Source organism: Dendrobium catenatum, unplaced genomic scaffold (assembly GCF_001605985.2).
Source record: "Dendrobium catenatum unplaced genomic scaffold, ASM160598v2 fragScaff_scaffold_1676, whole genome shotgun sequence".
Classification (NCBI taxonomy): domain Eukaryota; kingdom Viridiplantae; phylum Streptophyta; class Magnoliopsida; order Asparagales; family Orchidaceae; genus Dendrobium; species Dendrobium catenatum.
In genome coordinates, this window is record NW_021320138.1 from 246,882 (window position 1) to 262,777 (window position 15,896).

At 35.9% G+C, this 15,896-nt stretch overlaps 1 protein-coding gene across 1 annotated transcript; it reads right to left on the reverse strand.

Annotated features, from left to right (window-relative positions):
* Window positions 1–821: 821 nt before the first annotated feature.
* On the reverse strand, window positions 822–15,603 carry LOC110109984 (protein phosphatase 1 regulatory inhibitor subunit PPP1R8 homolog). Its single transcript, XM_020841244.2, has 3 exons — window positions 15,429–15,603; window positions 14,427–14,972; window positions 822–2,179 (listed from the first exon to the last, which is right to left on the reverse strand). Exons 2-3 carry the CDS (start codon window positions 14,879–14,881, stop codon window positions 1,387–1,389), a joined length of 1,248 nt encoding a protein of 415 aa, XP_020696903.1. The 5' UTR covers window positions 14,882–14,972; window positions 15,429–15,603; the 3' UTR covers window positions 822–1,386.
* Window positions 15,604–15,896: the final 293 nt, after the last annotated feature.

Sequence of the window (15,896 nt, forward strand, 5' to 3'; positions counted from 1 at the left end):
TGTAAGATTTTACTATGCTATCATATACTTTGTGTGTATCATGCTTCTTTGTGAGAAACAAGAGCATGTAACATGAGTACAAATAATAATATTGCTACTAATGATAATAAAATATATATAATTAACTTTAACTCTTAAGTTAGTATTCTCAACTTCTAAATGATTTATCTTATCATGGAAAGGATTAATATCATGATCATATTTATAAAAGCTACTAAATAATATATTATTCATTAGATTAACATTCCAAACTTCTAAAACATTAACCTTACCATGAAAATCATTAATACATGATCACATTTAAAAGTGCTTGGACATAATAAATAATTCATTATACTAACATTATCTTCTTCCACCAAATGATCATAGCATGTAAACCCACATCATGTTCACATGAAAATGAACTAGATGTAAATAAAGAATCAAGCTCATTCTCAAGCTTCTAATTTTCAATTTCAAGTACTCAGCAAGTACTAACATTTTCATTCAACATTATAACATCATAACATCATGAATGAGTGAATCATACTAATTCTTTAAAATATTAATAAGCCTATTCAAGAACTTTGATTCTTTGCTATAATTTTAAAATATTAATAAGCATATCTTCTTCTTCTTCCTTCTTTTCATGGAGAAATGTCTTGATTCAAGAAACATCAAAGTCACCCAAACTAGCTACAAGTGTCCCTTCAACAATAAAGTTAGTGACATAAAAGGATTTGATGCTACAAGTGAGAGGAAATAAATTAATTAAATGTGAGATTAATGATCACTCAACACAAAGGCATATGAGCATAAATAATTGAATCACAACTTCAAAATTTACTAAGCATTTTAATAAATAAACAAGAATGAAAAACAAAATTTTATAGTAGTTAGGAACATGAAATTCTTATGTTATTGTAAATCCAATCATCTTACATCCACATTTAAGCACCCTCTTGCTTAAGATTTTACAATCTACTATACTTAAGGCAGGGAAGCCAATTCCTGGATTGAGCAGCCTTGGATATTTGATTAACTTTCAGAAATTCTCTAGAAAGCCAAGTGTGTCCTCATGGGGAGCACCAATATTGAGCAGCATTGGTGAGATGAAAGGTTGATCAAACAAAATCTTGAGAAAAGTTGCAGGTCAAAGCACCATCATCATCTTCCTTACCCCAACTAGCCTGTAACAAACATGAACAATATAGGAACCAATGCAGGCATCACTAATTGCACAAAATTCCAAGGAAACAATCACATGGAATGACCAGAAAGTTTCTTTAATAGACAGGACTTATAAAGAACCATTTGAACCCAAAAAACAGGTTCCTTCCGCGACACGAATCACCAAAACGATAATCCCTTGAACAGCATTTTAACAGAACTTTAGCAAAAAAAGTTCTAGTCACCAAACAGATCATCATCATCTTCAGCAGAAGCATCATTTGGTTTTCCACTGGAAGGCTTTCCAACAGCAATTTTGTTTGCATTTCCTTCTCTATCATCGTTTTTGTATGCCCAAGATGAACCTACCTTGCCAGAAAAGGAATCACCATAAATGTCATCATAAATCCCAACTTTTGAAGTGCTCTTGACTTTGTTCAAAACCTGCTGTAACTTGTCAGTGACACCCTTGGGAGAAATGCTACCTTCCCTTTGCGATAGATGCTCCTTTCCTTTAGGAATAACAGTGACTTGAACAAGAGATTCATATTTTCCAACAAGACTTCCTTCTTTTACACCAATAGGGCCAGGCTCAGTTTCAACATCTACACCATCTGAGATCCCCACAACTTCAACTAAGTTACCGCCAATCTGATCCTTAAAAGTAACCCTTGCTTTCCTAATCCTTTTAGAGGGCCTTGATGAGAGATGATCTGCAGCTGTTAAACTTGAAACAGTGTCAGATTTTGATAACAAGTCTGATTTAGTAAGACCGTAGCGGTTAAGAATGGTATTATATGCAACCACAGCATCTTCATCAGATGGGTCTGGGGGAGAAGGTAAATCTATTTCTGTTGGAGCAGCTTGGGTGGGAAAAAGAGCAGCAGCATTCTTTCTCAGAATATAACTTCGTGTGGATGCAGCAAATCTTAGAGATTGCCCAACTTCAAGTTCAACTGGTGTGTCTTTAATAAGCCTCTCATTGCCAACAAATGTACCATGAACGGAACCCAAATCAATCACATAAATACTGCAGAATATACATGATAAATATATAAACAAGTACTTATTTTCATGGTACATTACATTTGTGAAGTAAAGGGACAAATAAATTAAATAAAACTTACTTGGTCTTTTGTAATTAGTTGTACAGCAGAAACAAGGTTCACTGGCCAAATGAAATTAAGCTTTGGAAAATCTAATCATAGTAATAGTAGATAACAGAAGTAAGGTTTCTTTATTTACAATATGCAATGGAAAAATATAGCCGATATTCACTTTTCTCTCTTGAAAATCGTTGAACATAACCTCTATAATGATAAGTAGGCATGTGACAATACAAGAAGAAAAAGTTTCCTTTTCTTAGTGTAGTACGAAACTAATGTGGATAATCTTATCCTCGACACAACTTACCCTTTGATTTCATGCCCACTTCCTTTACTCCCTTCTTTTATTCCTTTTCAGTTATGACAAGCACTGCGCCTTCTTTTTATTTTTTTTTAGCTTGTTAAAGTATAGTTAGTTATCTTTAATATATAGATATATATACTCTTATAAGCACACGAGGAGGACATAGATAAATATACTCTTTACTTAAGGTTACTATTTCATTGTTTTCTTGCTTGTTACTATTCTATGTTTTTGGTTGCTACGCTATTCTAGTATCAGAGCCGGCTACCTGGGACAATGACAGAAGGAAGTTCGCGACAAGCTCTATCTTTTTAATGTCAGATTTTTTTTTTTGGAAAAACAAGGCAGTCGAAATACATCACCTAAAAAAGCTTTGGTCATATAATTAGACTGTATATCATTATACGCTACAATAATATGTACACCATTATGCATGGTCTAGCTTAAAAATATAGCTTGATGTTTATATAATTATATAATATTGTCAATAAGTTATTATCAACATTAACCTTATCCTAACTATTTGAGTATGACTTTAAGAATCCACTATTTTCTTACTTTCCCCTAATTTTAATTGTCATTTAGATGTTTTTATTGTATGATAGAATCTTACTATTTTTTACTTGCTAAAACCCTTAAATTCTCATTTACGCAATTCTTCGTCGGTGAGGCTTACGCCTCACACCGCCTCGAGGCTTACGCCTCGCCTCACGGACGAAAAATGGCTCGAGGCTTATTTACGCAATTTTAAACCTTGTCATTAAGTATATTTTCAATTACCTTATCTTCGATGGATATCACTCCAACAATCCCTCTATTATAATTAGTCTTTAATCTATCTTTCCTAATAATATCCCACATTCAACTTAACATTTTTTTCTTTATCACACTCAACTTCTCCATTAATATATTTTTACTTCCCAACATTTAGATTCATTTGACATATCCATCCTAATTATAATTTTATAAACTTTATTTTTAAAACTCCTGGATATCCTCTTATCATATAATATACTAATGAAGCGACTCTCCATTTTAATCTCAAGGCATCAACACTAAAAGTTATATCCTATTTAATCTGCATAATAGATCCAAGAAATATAAATCCATCAAACAGAATATTACTTTATTTTCTAATAATATTGACTTAAACTATTTAATATCATACAAACTAAAACTACAACACATATACTCAAGCTTTATTTAAAAAAATTATAAAATTTTTATCTTCTGATAATTTACTCTATTATTCTAACTTTTATTTATTCTATTAAAAATGAGGTCAACAACCCTTAATAACTTCATCATATCTTTGATACTCATCTTTCATTTTTAATGGACATCAAATTAATTTATTTAGTATTTGATCAAATGACTTCTGAAGATCAATGAAAATCATTAAAAATTCTTTCTATGTTCTCTATAATATTTACATAAGGTTATAATATTCTAATAACTAAACCCATCATCATAAAATAACTTAAGGCATTTTGTTTGATTCATAGTACGGAGCATATATATTTAGTAGAACCCTGCCATATAGACAAGATGGGACAAAGTTTTCTTTTTTAAATAAGTTTTCATTGAAAAAGGCCTTGAGGCTTTATGCAAATGCAAGACAAAACATTTTAGAGAGTCATGCTCTTGTATTTGTGATTTGGTCACCAGTTGTCGATACTTTAACGGGATCGGGGGAGGTTGGGGTTTGCGAACAGGAGCCGTGGGAGAGATCAGAGAGTGTCGTGTGTGGAGCTTGCGAGTGGGCAGAGTTCGGTCGTAGGGAGATCGAAGAAAGTGGGAAACAGTGGGAGGAGATCGGAAAAGCAGAGAGGGATCGGAGCTCTTGAGATCGGCACAGTGGAGTTCGTATGAGAGGAGAAGCAGAGCAGGGGAGGAGTTCGGGACTTTCACAAGTGGAAAGAGCTGTCGTAATACCCCCGAAGGCAGGGCTCTGCTCCGTTTTATAGACGCGATCGGAGCAACGAGCGAGGCGAGATCGCGAGATTTCTACAGGAATTGCGGGAAGCGACACGAACGGCGCCGAAGGAACAGTGCTTCGGCGAGATTTGAGCCAGATTTTGCGGAGGAGTTCTTGGATCCGATGGGTGTTAGGTATGTACGTTGGATTCATGACTTCTTCTCCTCTCATTTTGTTTATACAAAGGTTAACAGTTTTAGATCCTGAAAACTCTACTCCTGTATCTAGAGGATCAGACTCAAAGATTAGGTCTTATAAACCAATCTTATTAGAAGGGTGGTCCTATAAACTAGTCTTATTAGAAAGGTGGTCCCTAAAGTTTACTTCTTGATGGTCCGTAAAGTTTACTTCTTGATGAATTTTCTTCATATAGACCTTATGTAAATATTATATCAAATATTTTAATGAGAATTGCGACCAAATTATTTATCCCTAGTTCAAAATAAAACAAAATTCTTCAATTAAATTAGGGCGAAGGATTTATGATAATTTCTAGCCGCATATATAGTTGTCAAAGCACAAGCCTAGTCAACTACATCCTTGATACATGGATGTGGATTGGGACTTAACTACTTTAAACTATAGGCAGAGTGATACATTAAGATTTTCTTTTTATTCTTTTACAATTTGGATCTCAGTTAAGGTTCGAAACTTGTAAACTTCACACTTGACACATGAAGGATCAGGTCGGAGTGAAACCTATATTTTCTTGATATTTGCTGTCTTTCATTATCTTTTGGGAATTTACCGAGTGGTTGTTGTTGATATCTTCCAAGTTCGATGGGTGGGCCAATGAAAACAACAAATAGAAGTTGGGTCTCATGACAAGCCAGATAATGGTGCCCAATAAGTCCCAAGATGAGGATGCATTGCAACACCTAGAAATATCTCTTACTTCTATAAACTGGCATCAAATTGTTTCATTTCCAATAATTTGGAATTCTCTGATTTTTCAAATTTCAAATAAAATATTTATTAATCAAACTACTCCCAAGTCCCAACCCTTCTATAATTATTCAAATTTTATTATCTCATATGAATCTGATGCTTTATCTTTATAAATTTGTTCAACAACAAATCAACTTCAATCATTGGGATCAATTTAAACTACATTGTCCATTTAGGCCATTGCAAATAGTTAACACCACTTTAAAAGGCAAAAATTATACCTATTTCTTCCCAAATAAGTATTTCAAACTTCTTCTAATCCTTAAAAAATAGCTTAATAGCTACAATCCTATCCCTTACCCTATTAAACTAAAAAAAATTATTTTTCAACTCTTTATCCACTCATAGAACTATGCTTATCTAATTTTTTACCTTCCATCACACAATAGCTTACAATGTTCTTCAATGCCTTCCGATTTTTTCATTTCAATTTCATCTCTTGCAAACATTTGCTATTTGTTCTTCTAATTATTGAGTCCACTAATGCTTTAAACTTTCCATGCAAAATATCTAAATTCCATGCAACACCTAGTTTTATTTGGGACTTAGTCAACACTAAATGAAAGTAGCAAATAATATAAGAGCTTAACTGCGTGGAAAGTTTGAAAACATTAAAAAGATTGAAGTGTTGCAGGGGTAAATAATAAGAAATGGAACAAAGACTTAGAGTGAGAATTATATTAAAAACTCTTAATAATAATAATTGGATGACAGTCTGAGAGCATTTAGATATAAAACTTCACAGCAATAAACATAAATACTATTAAAGCAATAAATTCGCCAAAAGAATACATTAAACACTACATGAAAGTATGAAACTAACAAGTATCTGCAATGAAAGTAAGCTGTGATAATATGCAGGAAAGGAACCTCTAGATGAATTTCCAGGGCAAAGCCTCTAAGAAAAAGATTCACCAAGATGTTCTATAGCTGACCTTCAAGCTTCTCAAGAAAATAATACACGCAGTTATAATATAACTAGCAGTTAAAAAATGCCGAATAGGCAATTTTCCATTTTACAGAACAACTGAAAATAGCTAGAAAATTCTCATCACCTTTTCCTATAGCCCTTCTATTGGATTTGCCTATGAAATAATTAGTCGATAATCTTTTTAACAACTGCATCAATTATCACTAAAAAAGAAAAAAAGGCTCAAAAGAAGATGCATAAAGGCAAAGCTTTGAATGTGATGCCTATTATATGGATAACACTAGTGGTTTGATTAAACAAATCCTTTTGATGGAAATTTAAATAAAAAGAGGATGACAAATGGCTGGAAGAATGCTGATACTAATAATGAAGAATAAAGAATATAGTTGGGATTATGATAATTGTATGATAATCAAATGCATGAGCCATACAATAAAATTGCAGAAGAGGATAATGGAATAATGATTCTAAAAAATTATGCCAATATCATATCAGCAATTTGATTTTTTTTTTTTTTTTGGAAGTAAAGCATATAGCTCTAGCCATGAATTTTGCACTAAGAAAATTAATGAAAAAATATAGACCAAAGAAATGATCTTCAGAAAATTTTATTGACCTAAAGAAAACATATAATTAAATACTAAAGGAATTGATTTGAAAGATATTAAACAAAAAAGATATTTGCTAAAGGTATTTTGAAGTTATCAAAGATATGCATAATAGATCATTGAGTAGTGTTAAATATAGTTATCAAGCGACCAACAGGTTCCCAACCATGATAGGTTTACATCACAGATTAACACATTAGGACAATATTTTTTGAATTTGTTATGAAGATGTTTACAAAGGATCTAACTTGATGTATGATCTTGGTAGTTGAGATAATTCTAATAGGCAATATTTTTATTTAAATATATACAAAATTAAAATAATAGATAAAATATTAAGAAGATAAAGGGCTCAGCACTAACAGAACAAAGATTGACTACATGATGCACTTTTAGTGTGAGTGAAATTATTAATTAGTAAACATTGTTAGATGATAAAATGATACATTGTTGTGATAAGTATAAGCATCTTGGACTTATCATATAGAAGTTTATTGATAAAAAAAAAGGTTATAGCCTCTAGAGTTAAGATTGATTGACTAAAAAAGAAAAATACCTTAAGAGTACCACATGATAAAGGAATATCATGAAGACTTACTAGAAAAATTAATATAAAACTATATTTATGTATCTAGATATGAGCATAGAGCATTAAGAATATCAAAGATAGACAGATTCAGTGTGAAATAAATAAGAATCTTAAGATGGGTGAGTGAAAAAAAACTAAGATGAATTAAGAATAAGAAATCATTATCTTAAAGAGAGCAATAAACACAACATCAATTGAAGATAAGTGAGTATAAAATAGGCTTAAGTGGATTGACTATTTATAATGATGAGTAGAAAATTTATGGACCGGCTGAGTCGATCCAGCCAATCAACCCGACCACAGTAAGGGGGGCCGGTCAAGCTGGCGGGCGGAAGAGCCTTGTGGGCCCCATTAGTGTAGGTGGCGGGCAAGGTGAGAGGGGGGCACCTAGGTTTGATACTTTAAAGGTGATTAATTCTAATTTTAATTAGGAAGGATTATTTAGGGAAAGATGGTTGATTTGAATTTAGATTTGGTATGACATTAGGAAGGTTTATTTAGGATTTAATATGTTATTTTATTTTCATTATGTGATTTTGTGTTTTGGAGTCATTTTCTTTGGAGTTGTTCCTAGTGGCACCTACGGTTTGTGGAGAGTCAATTTACCTCTCGAATAGTAGATTAACTTGTATATTGGTTTGTTGTGTCGATATCAATAAAATTAGCCCATAATCTCATCCTTTCTCATTGATTTCTGATGTGTTTTCTCTTCGTTATTGCTATTTTTTTTTGCTATGTGGAGATTAGATTCCTATCAAATTGGTATCAGAGCAACTTTTTTTGGGACTTACGGCGGCTAAGAAGGTTGATGCGTTGAAGAATAGACTAGATAGGGAAGTTGGAAATCTGAAATATGAATTCAGAGAGCAAATTTCTGCAATTGAGGGCAGATTTTCAAATCTAGAAGAGATGATGAAAATGATGTTAGAGTTTCAAGCCAAGACAACATCAACGGAGGCAAGGGCACTGTTGACGGAATAAGTAGGGAAAATTCTAATATAGGGATGATGAGGGAGGATAAGGAGGTGAAAATTTTGGGGGAAGAAAAAGGAGATGCCACCTTTGAAGCCACTTCCAAGAAGGGGCACAAGTGAAGGGTATGAACGACGAAGAAATTGGGATGGTGAAAATCAGAGAGTAATTTGGGGGAGAGGGAAACATGGAGGGATCACAAAAACGGCTACAATGAAGAAGGAAGAAGCAATTATGACAGTGGCAATCCTAGGATGAGAAAGTTTAAAATGCCGGTTTTTTAGGAAGAATATTCTCATGGGTGGATTTATAAGGTGGAGTGATATTTTTCGGTCTGATAGAAGATGAAAAACACACCACAACCACTCTATGTCTGAAGGGAAAGGCTCTGTCATGGTACCATTGGAGAGACTTGCGAGATCCGATTTGATCATAGAGGGAGTTCAAAGGCTATCTACTAGAACGTTTCTGAACCAGTCAATAAGGAGACTTTTATAAACAATTCTTTGCTCTGATGCAGAATGGGATAGTGATAGAGTACCGAGTGAAGTTTGAGTACTTTTTAAGCTAATTGGGAAGATTGTCAGAGACTATGTTAAAGGGAGCACAATATTTGAGTAGTTGTTCGAGCATTGAGACCACGTAGCTTAAGGGAAGCTATGGAGTTAGCCCAGCTGGTGGAGGATAAAAACTCCTAAGAGAGGAGTAGACTTAACAACAGTTTGGGAGTCTCCTAGAGTACGACCACTATATTTTTAGCACCAAAGGTTCAGACGGTGCCTATTCAGAAGGAAGTCCTAAGGGATAAAGGTTATGGAGTACAACCAGGGGGGAACTTCAAGAGGTGACTGAGTCCAAAATTCAAGAGAAGAGGGTCAAGGGATTATGTTTTAGGTGTGATGAGAAATTCGCTCCCTACCACCATGGCAAGGATCGTTCATTACAAGTCAAAATAATCTGTGATAAGGAGGAAGATGCAGCAGAGGAAGAGACACTTGCACTTAGACGTTGCAGATGTATCCTTTAACTCAGTGGTCGGGTTCACACCGAACCACACAAAGAAGGTTAAGGGGAAGATCAAACATCATAAGATGGTAGTATTACTGGATAGTGGAGCTACCCACAACTTCATTTCCAAGAGGATGGTGGATTAGTTGGGACTGAAATTAGTAGACATGGGGGCTTTGGGGTTATGCTGAGAATAGGAAAAGTAGTAGATGAATTTCCAAATGGGTGATCCCTAATCATTCTAGAGGTTCAAGTATTAGAAGACTTTCTTCCATTGGATTTGGGGAGCACATATGTGATATTGGGAATAAAGTGGTTGCAAAGCTTGGGGAAGACCAAGATTGATTGGAAGGCTTGAACGATGGAGTTCAAGGTTGAGGGGAGGAGAGTGGTTATTAGAGGGGATGCTGACCTATCCAAAACTATGATTTCACTCAAAATCATGGTGAGTGAAATCTAGTATGGAGGGAAATTTTTGGTGGAACTACAGAGTTTGAAAGGAAAAGAGGATGAAGAGAAAATAGAAGCACCAAATATGGTTCAGCCACTCCTACAACAATATCGAGAGGTGTTTTAGCCAATTCAGGTGTTGCCTCCTCCATAGGAGCACGGGCATGCTATCATCTTGAAGAAAAGAGTCTCATCTATCAGTGTTCGTCCATACCGTTATCCCCATACTTATCAATGGTGAATGGCACAGCACGGCGCAAAGTTCCTTGTGGAGCCATGGCACATAGCGCATAGAGTGGCGTGCGCCATTTTGAACATGACGCAAAATAAAAAATAATTATAAAAAATATTATATGGATCCTACTTTAGAGTATCAATTAAGTTGGATAAGACTTGGTTGAATATGTTTGTGGTCCAAAGTCCAAACCATTAAAGTGAGCTTCAAGTTCGTCCAAAATTTCTACTAAAATAAAGTTTAAATAAAGTATAATAAAACCTAACTAAACTATTTTAATCATATCAAATAATTTTAAAATTAATTATTACATTCTTTTAAAAATTAAAATATATAAATATTAAAAGCTATTTATAGTTATATTAAAATTTTCCTAAAATTCAAATTATGCATACCATGTGCCATTGTGCACACATGGCGCAAATGGCGCGTGCCAACTTGAACATATGCGCCTCACCATGCAGCTGATGCCGTAGGTGCGCCGCGCCGCCCTACTGTGCTCGCCATTTTTCACTATATACAAGTATGGTTGTCCCTAAATCTAGAAGGATGAGATCAAGAGATTGATCAGGTAGATGTAGGAGGTAGAGATCATTCAACACAGCGTCAATACATTTTTCAGCCCAATGCTAGTATTGAAAAAGAAAGATGGTAGTTAGCTGTTTTGCGTGGACTACAGGGCGTTGAACAAAGAGATTGTATCAGACAAGTTTTTTATTCCAATGATTAATGAGTTGATAGATGAGCTTTATGGAGTGGTGTTTTTCTTTGAGATTGATTTGAAGTCAGGTTGCCATTAGATCCAAATGAGGATCGAGGATGTTCCCAAGATGGCATTTAGGACTCATGAGAGACACTATGAGTTTTAGTGATTCCTTTTAGCCTCACTAATGCTCCATTTACTTTCCAATCCATGATGAACATGGTATTTCAACCATATTTGCGGAGTTTTGTCTGTCTTCTTTGATGATATTTTGATTTACAATAGGACCGAGGAGGATCACTTAGAATATTTGGGATTGGTGTTATCCACTATGCGGGACCACCACTTATTTGTCAATCTGAAGAGTTTCTCATTTGCCTAGCCTAGACTCTAGAGTGGAGTATTTGGGGGCATGTGGTATCACAGGAAGGAGTAGCAGCTAACTAGACTAAAATCAACGCCATGCTGAGGTGGCCAATACCCAAGAGCTTGAGGGAGTTGAGAGGGTTTTTAGTATTTACAGGATACTACAAAAAGTTCATGAAGATATACAATTCAATAGCCTAACTTTTGACTAGAAAATAAAAAAAAGGATAATTTTAATTGGGGCGACGCAACTACCAAAGCCTTTGAGAAGTTGAAGAAGGCGATGACTAGCCTTTTGTAGTGGAGATAGATGCTTAGGAGTATGGGCTAGAAGCTGTACTTATACAGACCAGTGGCTTATTTTAGTCAAGTGTTGTTTGTCAGGGTGAGGTTCAAGTCAGTATATGAGAGGGAGCTAATAAAAATTATGCTGACCATCCAGAAGTGGCGACCTTACCTTTTGGGGTGACACTTTATTGTCAGGACTGGTCAAATAAGCTTAAAGTTTCTTCTGAAGGTAAAGGATGGTAACAGAGGAGCATTCGAGGTGGCTTCCAAAACTGTTGGGTTATGATTTCAAGATCGAATATCGACCAAGGATAGTGAATCAGGCTCCAGATGGGTCATCCATGTTTATGTGGGAGCACCACATGATGGTATTGTTTGTTCCCTTAGTTATGGATTAAGAGACTTTGAAAAAGGGAAAGTCAGCAAGATGAAGGATTAGAGAAAATCATGAGAGATTTATTGGTAAACAAGGATAGCCATCCAGGAAATATCTTAGTCGATCAGAGACTATTATACCAGGGGCGAATAGTGATACCGAGGACATCACCATATGTACCCCACTTGCTACGGGAGTTTCACAGTAGTGTCATAGGAGGGCACTCGGGGGCACATAATATCTATCGAAGGCAGGCAATAGAATTGTATTGGGTTGTTGGAATGCAAAAATATGTGAAGGAGATGGTGTCCAGCTACGATATTTATCAGAGGCACAAATATATGACAATGGCTCTAATAAGATTTTCGCAACCTTTAGCTTTGCACGAGAAGGTATGGGAAGAGATAACCATTGATTTCATTGAAGGTCTGCCAAAATCGGAGGGGTTTTAGGCGATTTTGTGATAGGATGAGCAATTATGCTCACTTCATTTCCCTGCAACACTCATACACGGCGTTTTCAGTAGCAACAACATTTATTTGAGAGGTGGTCCACCTACATGAAATTCCGAAGTTCATAATGTCATATAGAGACAAGATGTTCCTGAGCCACTTCTGGAGATAGTTATTCGAGATGCAGGGGATCGTTTTGAAAAGAAGTACAACATATCATCCACAAAATGATGGGAAAACCGAGATGGTGAACAGGAGTGTAGAGACTTATTTGAGATGTTTTGTATCAAAAACACCTAAGACCTGGGTGAATTGGTTACCTTAGGTCGAGTACTGGTACAATATATCCTACCATAGTGCAGCATAGGCTACACCCTGCAAAATCTTTTATGACAAAGACCCTCCTCACCTGATATATGTGACCAAGAGCACTCCAGTTTCGTCAGTGGAACAACAATTGGAGGAATGAGATAGGATGTTGAACTAAGGGGCACCTACTGAGGCACCAGAAATTATAAAGAAGCAAGTTGACGGGCATAGCAGAGATGTGCAGTTCGAGGTGGGTGATAAGGTGTATTTGAAGATTCGACCCTACAGATAAAAGACCTTAGCTCGAAGAAAAAATGAAAAGTTATCTCCACGGTACTATGGGCCTTATGAGGTTGTGGAGAAGATTGGTGCCAAGGTGTATCGTTTGCAGTTACCCCCTACTTCCACTATACAACCTGCATTCCATGTGTCCCAGATGAGTAAAGTTATTAGCAACCACAATCCATTAGTGACGTTATCGATAACCTTGACAGAATAAATGGAGGTGATTCTGGATTCAATGGAAGTGAGAAGAGTTTGCTCGATAGCCAGAGGAGCTAGAGAAGTATTGATCGAGTGGAAGGATAAGCCCGACTATGAAACAACATGGGAACCATATCAGATGATTCAACAGCAGTTTCCTTCATTCCACCTTGAGGATAAGGTGACTCTTTAGGAGGGGAGTACCGGCTGAGCCGATCCAACCAATCAACCCGGCATCAACAAGGGGGCCAGTCTAGCTGGCGGGCAAAAGAGCCTTGTGAGCCCCACTAGTGTGGGCGACGGGCAAGGAGAGAGGGGGGCTCAAAGGGGATTAATTCTACCTTTAATTACTTACTATACAAAATCGAAATTGGAAGGGAATTAGAAATATTCATTTAGAGAAAGATGGCTAATTTAAATTTAGATTGGGAGGGAATTATGAAGATTTTTAAGATTAATTAGGTTGTTTTATTTTAATTATGTGATTTTGTGTTTGGAGTAATTTTCTTTGGAGTTGTTGTTAGCGGCACCTGGGCTTTGTGGAGAGTAGATCTACCTCTCAAATATTGAGGCTATTGCTAATAATGAAGCTTAGGGCTTGTTTGTTTCAATGTTATATGGATAACAATGTCATATGACTAATAGTGCTATTTTAATAACCATGTTATCTATCAAATGCAGCGTATTTGTTTTAAAAACAACACTAAACAATCTAAATTCATTTAGAATGACAAATATTAATAATGATTTTTTCTTTATTTTATCAATTAGAAAACATGACATGTAGATGTTAAAATTTTTTGCTGATGTTTAGATGTTATCAAAATAAAACTTAAAGCTTATTTATAAAAAAATTATATAATGATGTCACCAGACAAAGCAATTAACAACTGCTAATAACTTAAAACAGCAATTCTGTGTTGAGCAGAAAAGATTCTCTAGCTATCATACATTTGACAGCTAAAAAGAGGGCAAGTGCCACTTGATGATCACAAAGCACAAAATCTCTTATCCAAAAAAATAATCATAGATAATTTTCTTGTTGAAATAACATGACAATAATTACGACTAACATAAGATAAGATCAAAATAGGCATTGGTGTGGGGGTGGAGGTGAGGGTTAAAGTAGAAATATCAGTGAGATTTAAGTGCTGATTCAAAAGAACCAAACCTTCCATTCTTGTGGGGTATAACAGCAGCATGCTGTCGAGAAACCGATTGGTGATCTAACACAAAGTCACAAGTATGGACCTGTCTCCCAAATATGTGCCTTTTCTTATCTAAATTGATTCGATCAAGGACATCTCCATCTTTCATCACTTCTAGGTAATAAAAACCTGAGCGGGGCTCTATTGCCCAATCTGGAGGTTGCCAGGTTGACTGACCTCCACCAACCTGAGTAACAGGTTGAGCAGGAACTGCAACTTCAGCTGCCGCAGGCTTTGATGCACCATGTTTTTGATGCGGCAATTGGCTCTGCTGGAGTGAGTTCTCATGATGGTTAGGCTGCGCTAGAACTTGATTGTTTGTTTTAGAAGATGCAGTACTAGGAGTAGAATTGAGGGCCACTGAGAATGGCTCCAGAGACTGGGCCTTCTTAAATCTGTCAAGACCCCCTCTGTACATCTCCTTATCTTCTTCAAAACTGAGGGAAACTTAGCATCCGAGAAACTAAGCCAGGCTAGACCATTTCTCCCAAAGGAACAGAAAGATAAACCTTCAGCCACAATGGAAAAATAAATAAATAAAGATAGTTTTGGTTCAAAAAAGATATATCATTTAAACAAAATTCCTTTGATTTCGAACTCAACAAGAAGCATCGTGAGAAAGAAAAAGAACCAATTCAGGCAAAGAAGGGCATATCAAATGCTTGCATAAAACTAAGAGAGACAAAGAAGACCTAGTATTTTGTAAAAAACCCATTTCACGAATCAAATCCAAATTGGGAAATTGGCACTTGCAAGAAGAACCAAAAGCGTTACACTCCTGCAAATCATAATATCCTATAACTCCCTAAAAACCAAGTTTACAATCAGAATCCGAATTGAAGCAGAACCTACAGTCGACGGACGAATTCAACCGTAAACTTGCCCGGTATAAAAAAAAAACCAACAATCTGATTAACCCGGTCCATTTTACGCGACAAGTAATCGGAGAATTTAAGAACATATACCTCGCAATGGAATCGAAAATAAGTCCGAGATAACTTCGATTCTAGGGTTTCCATTCAGTGAGTATGGAGTAGGGAGAGAGATTCCTAGAGGCCAGCAGCAGCAGCAGCAGCAGGAGCGATATGATAGCTATTCCTTGTAGCTGCGAGGTTAGCCCCTGAACAGCTTTTTTACAATAGAAATGGGTTTTCTCCTCTTTTTTTTTTTTTTTTTTTTACTACAATATATTTGGATAGATTATTACCTGAGGTCATCTGAAGGTCAATCAAGACGAGTCACGTATGAATATCAAAAATTAGCATAACCCGAAATCCGATCCGAACCCATCCCGAAAAATCCGGGTTTGAATCAACCCGTTTGTGAAACAGGTCGGGTTCAAATTGACCCGGAAACCCGCAGTTCAACCCGAATTGACCCGTTTGTAATCATGCATGAGTCGATCGCGTCGATCAGCAGCTCAGGGTTGCGTC

Coding starts and splice junctions, on each gene's coding strand:
- LOC110109984 (XM_020841244.2), bottom strand. CDS start 14,881: ATGTACAGAGGGGGTCTTGACAGATTTAAGAAGGCCCAGTCTCTGGAG. Junction 2,180..14,426: donor ATACCCCACAAGAATGGAAG/GTTTGGTTCTTT, acceptor TATATTCTGCAG/TATTTATGTGATTGATTTGG.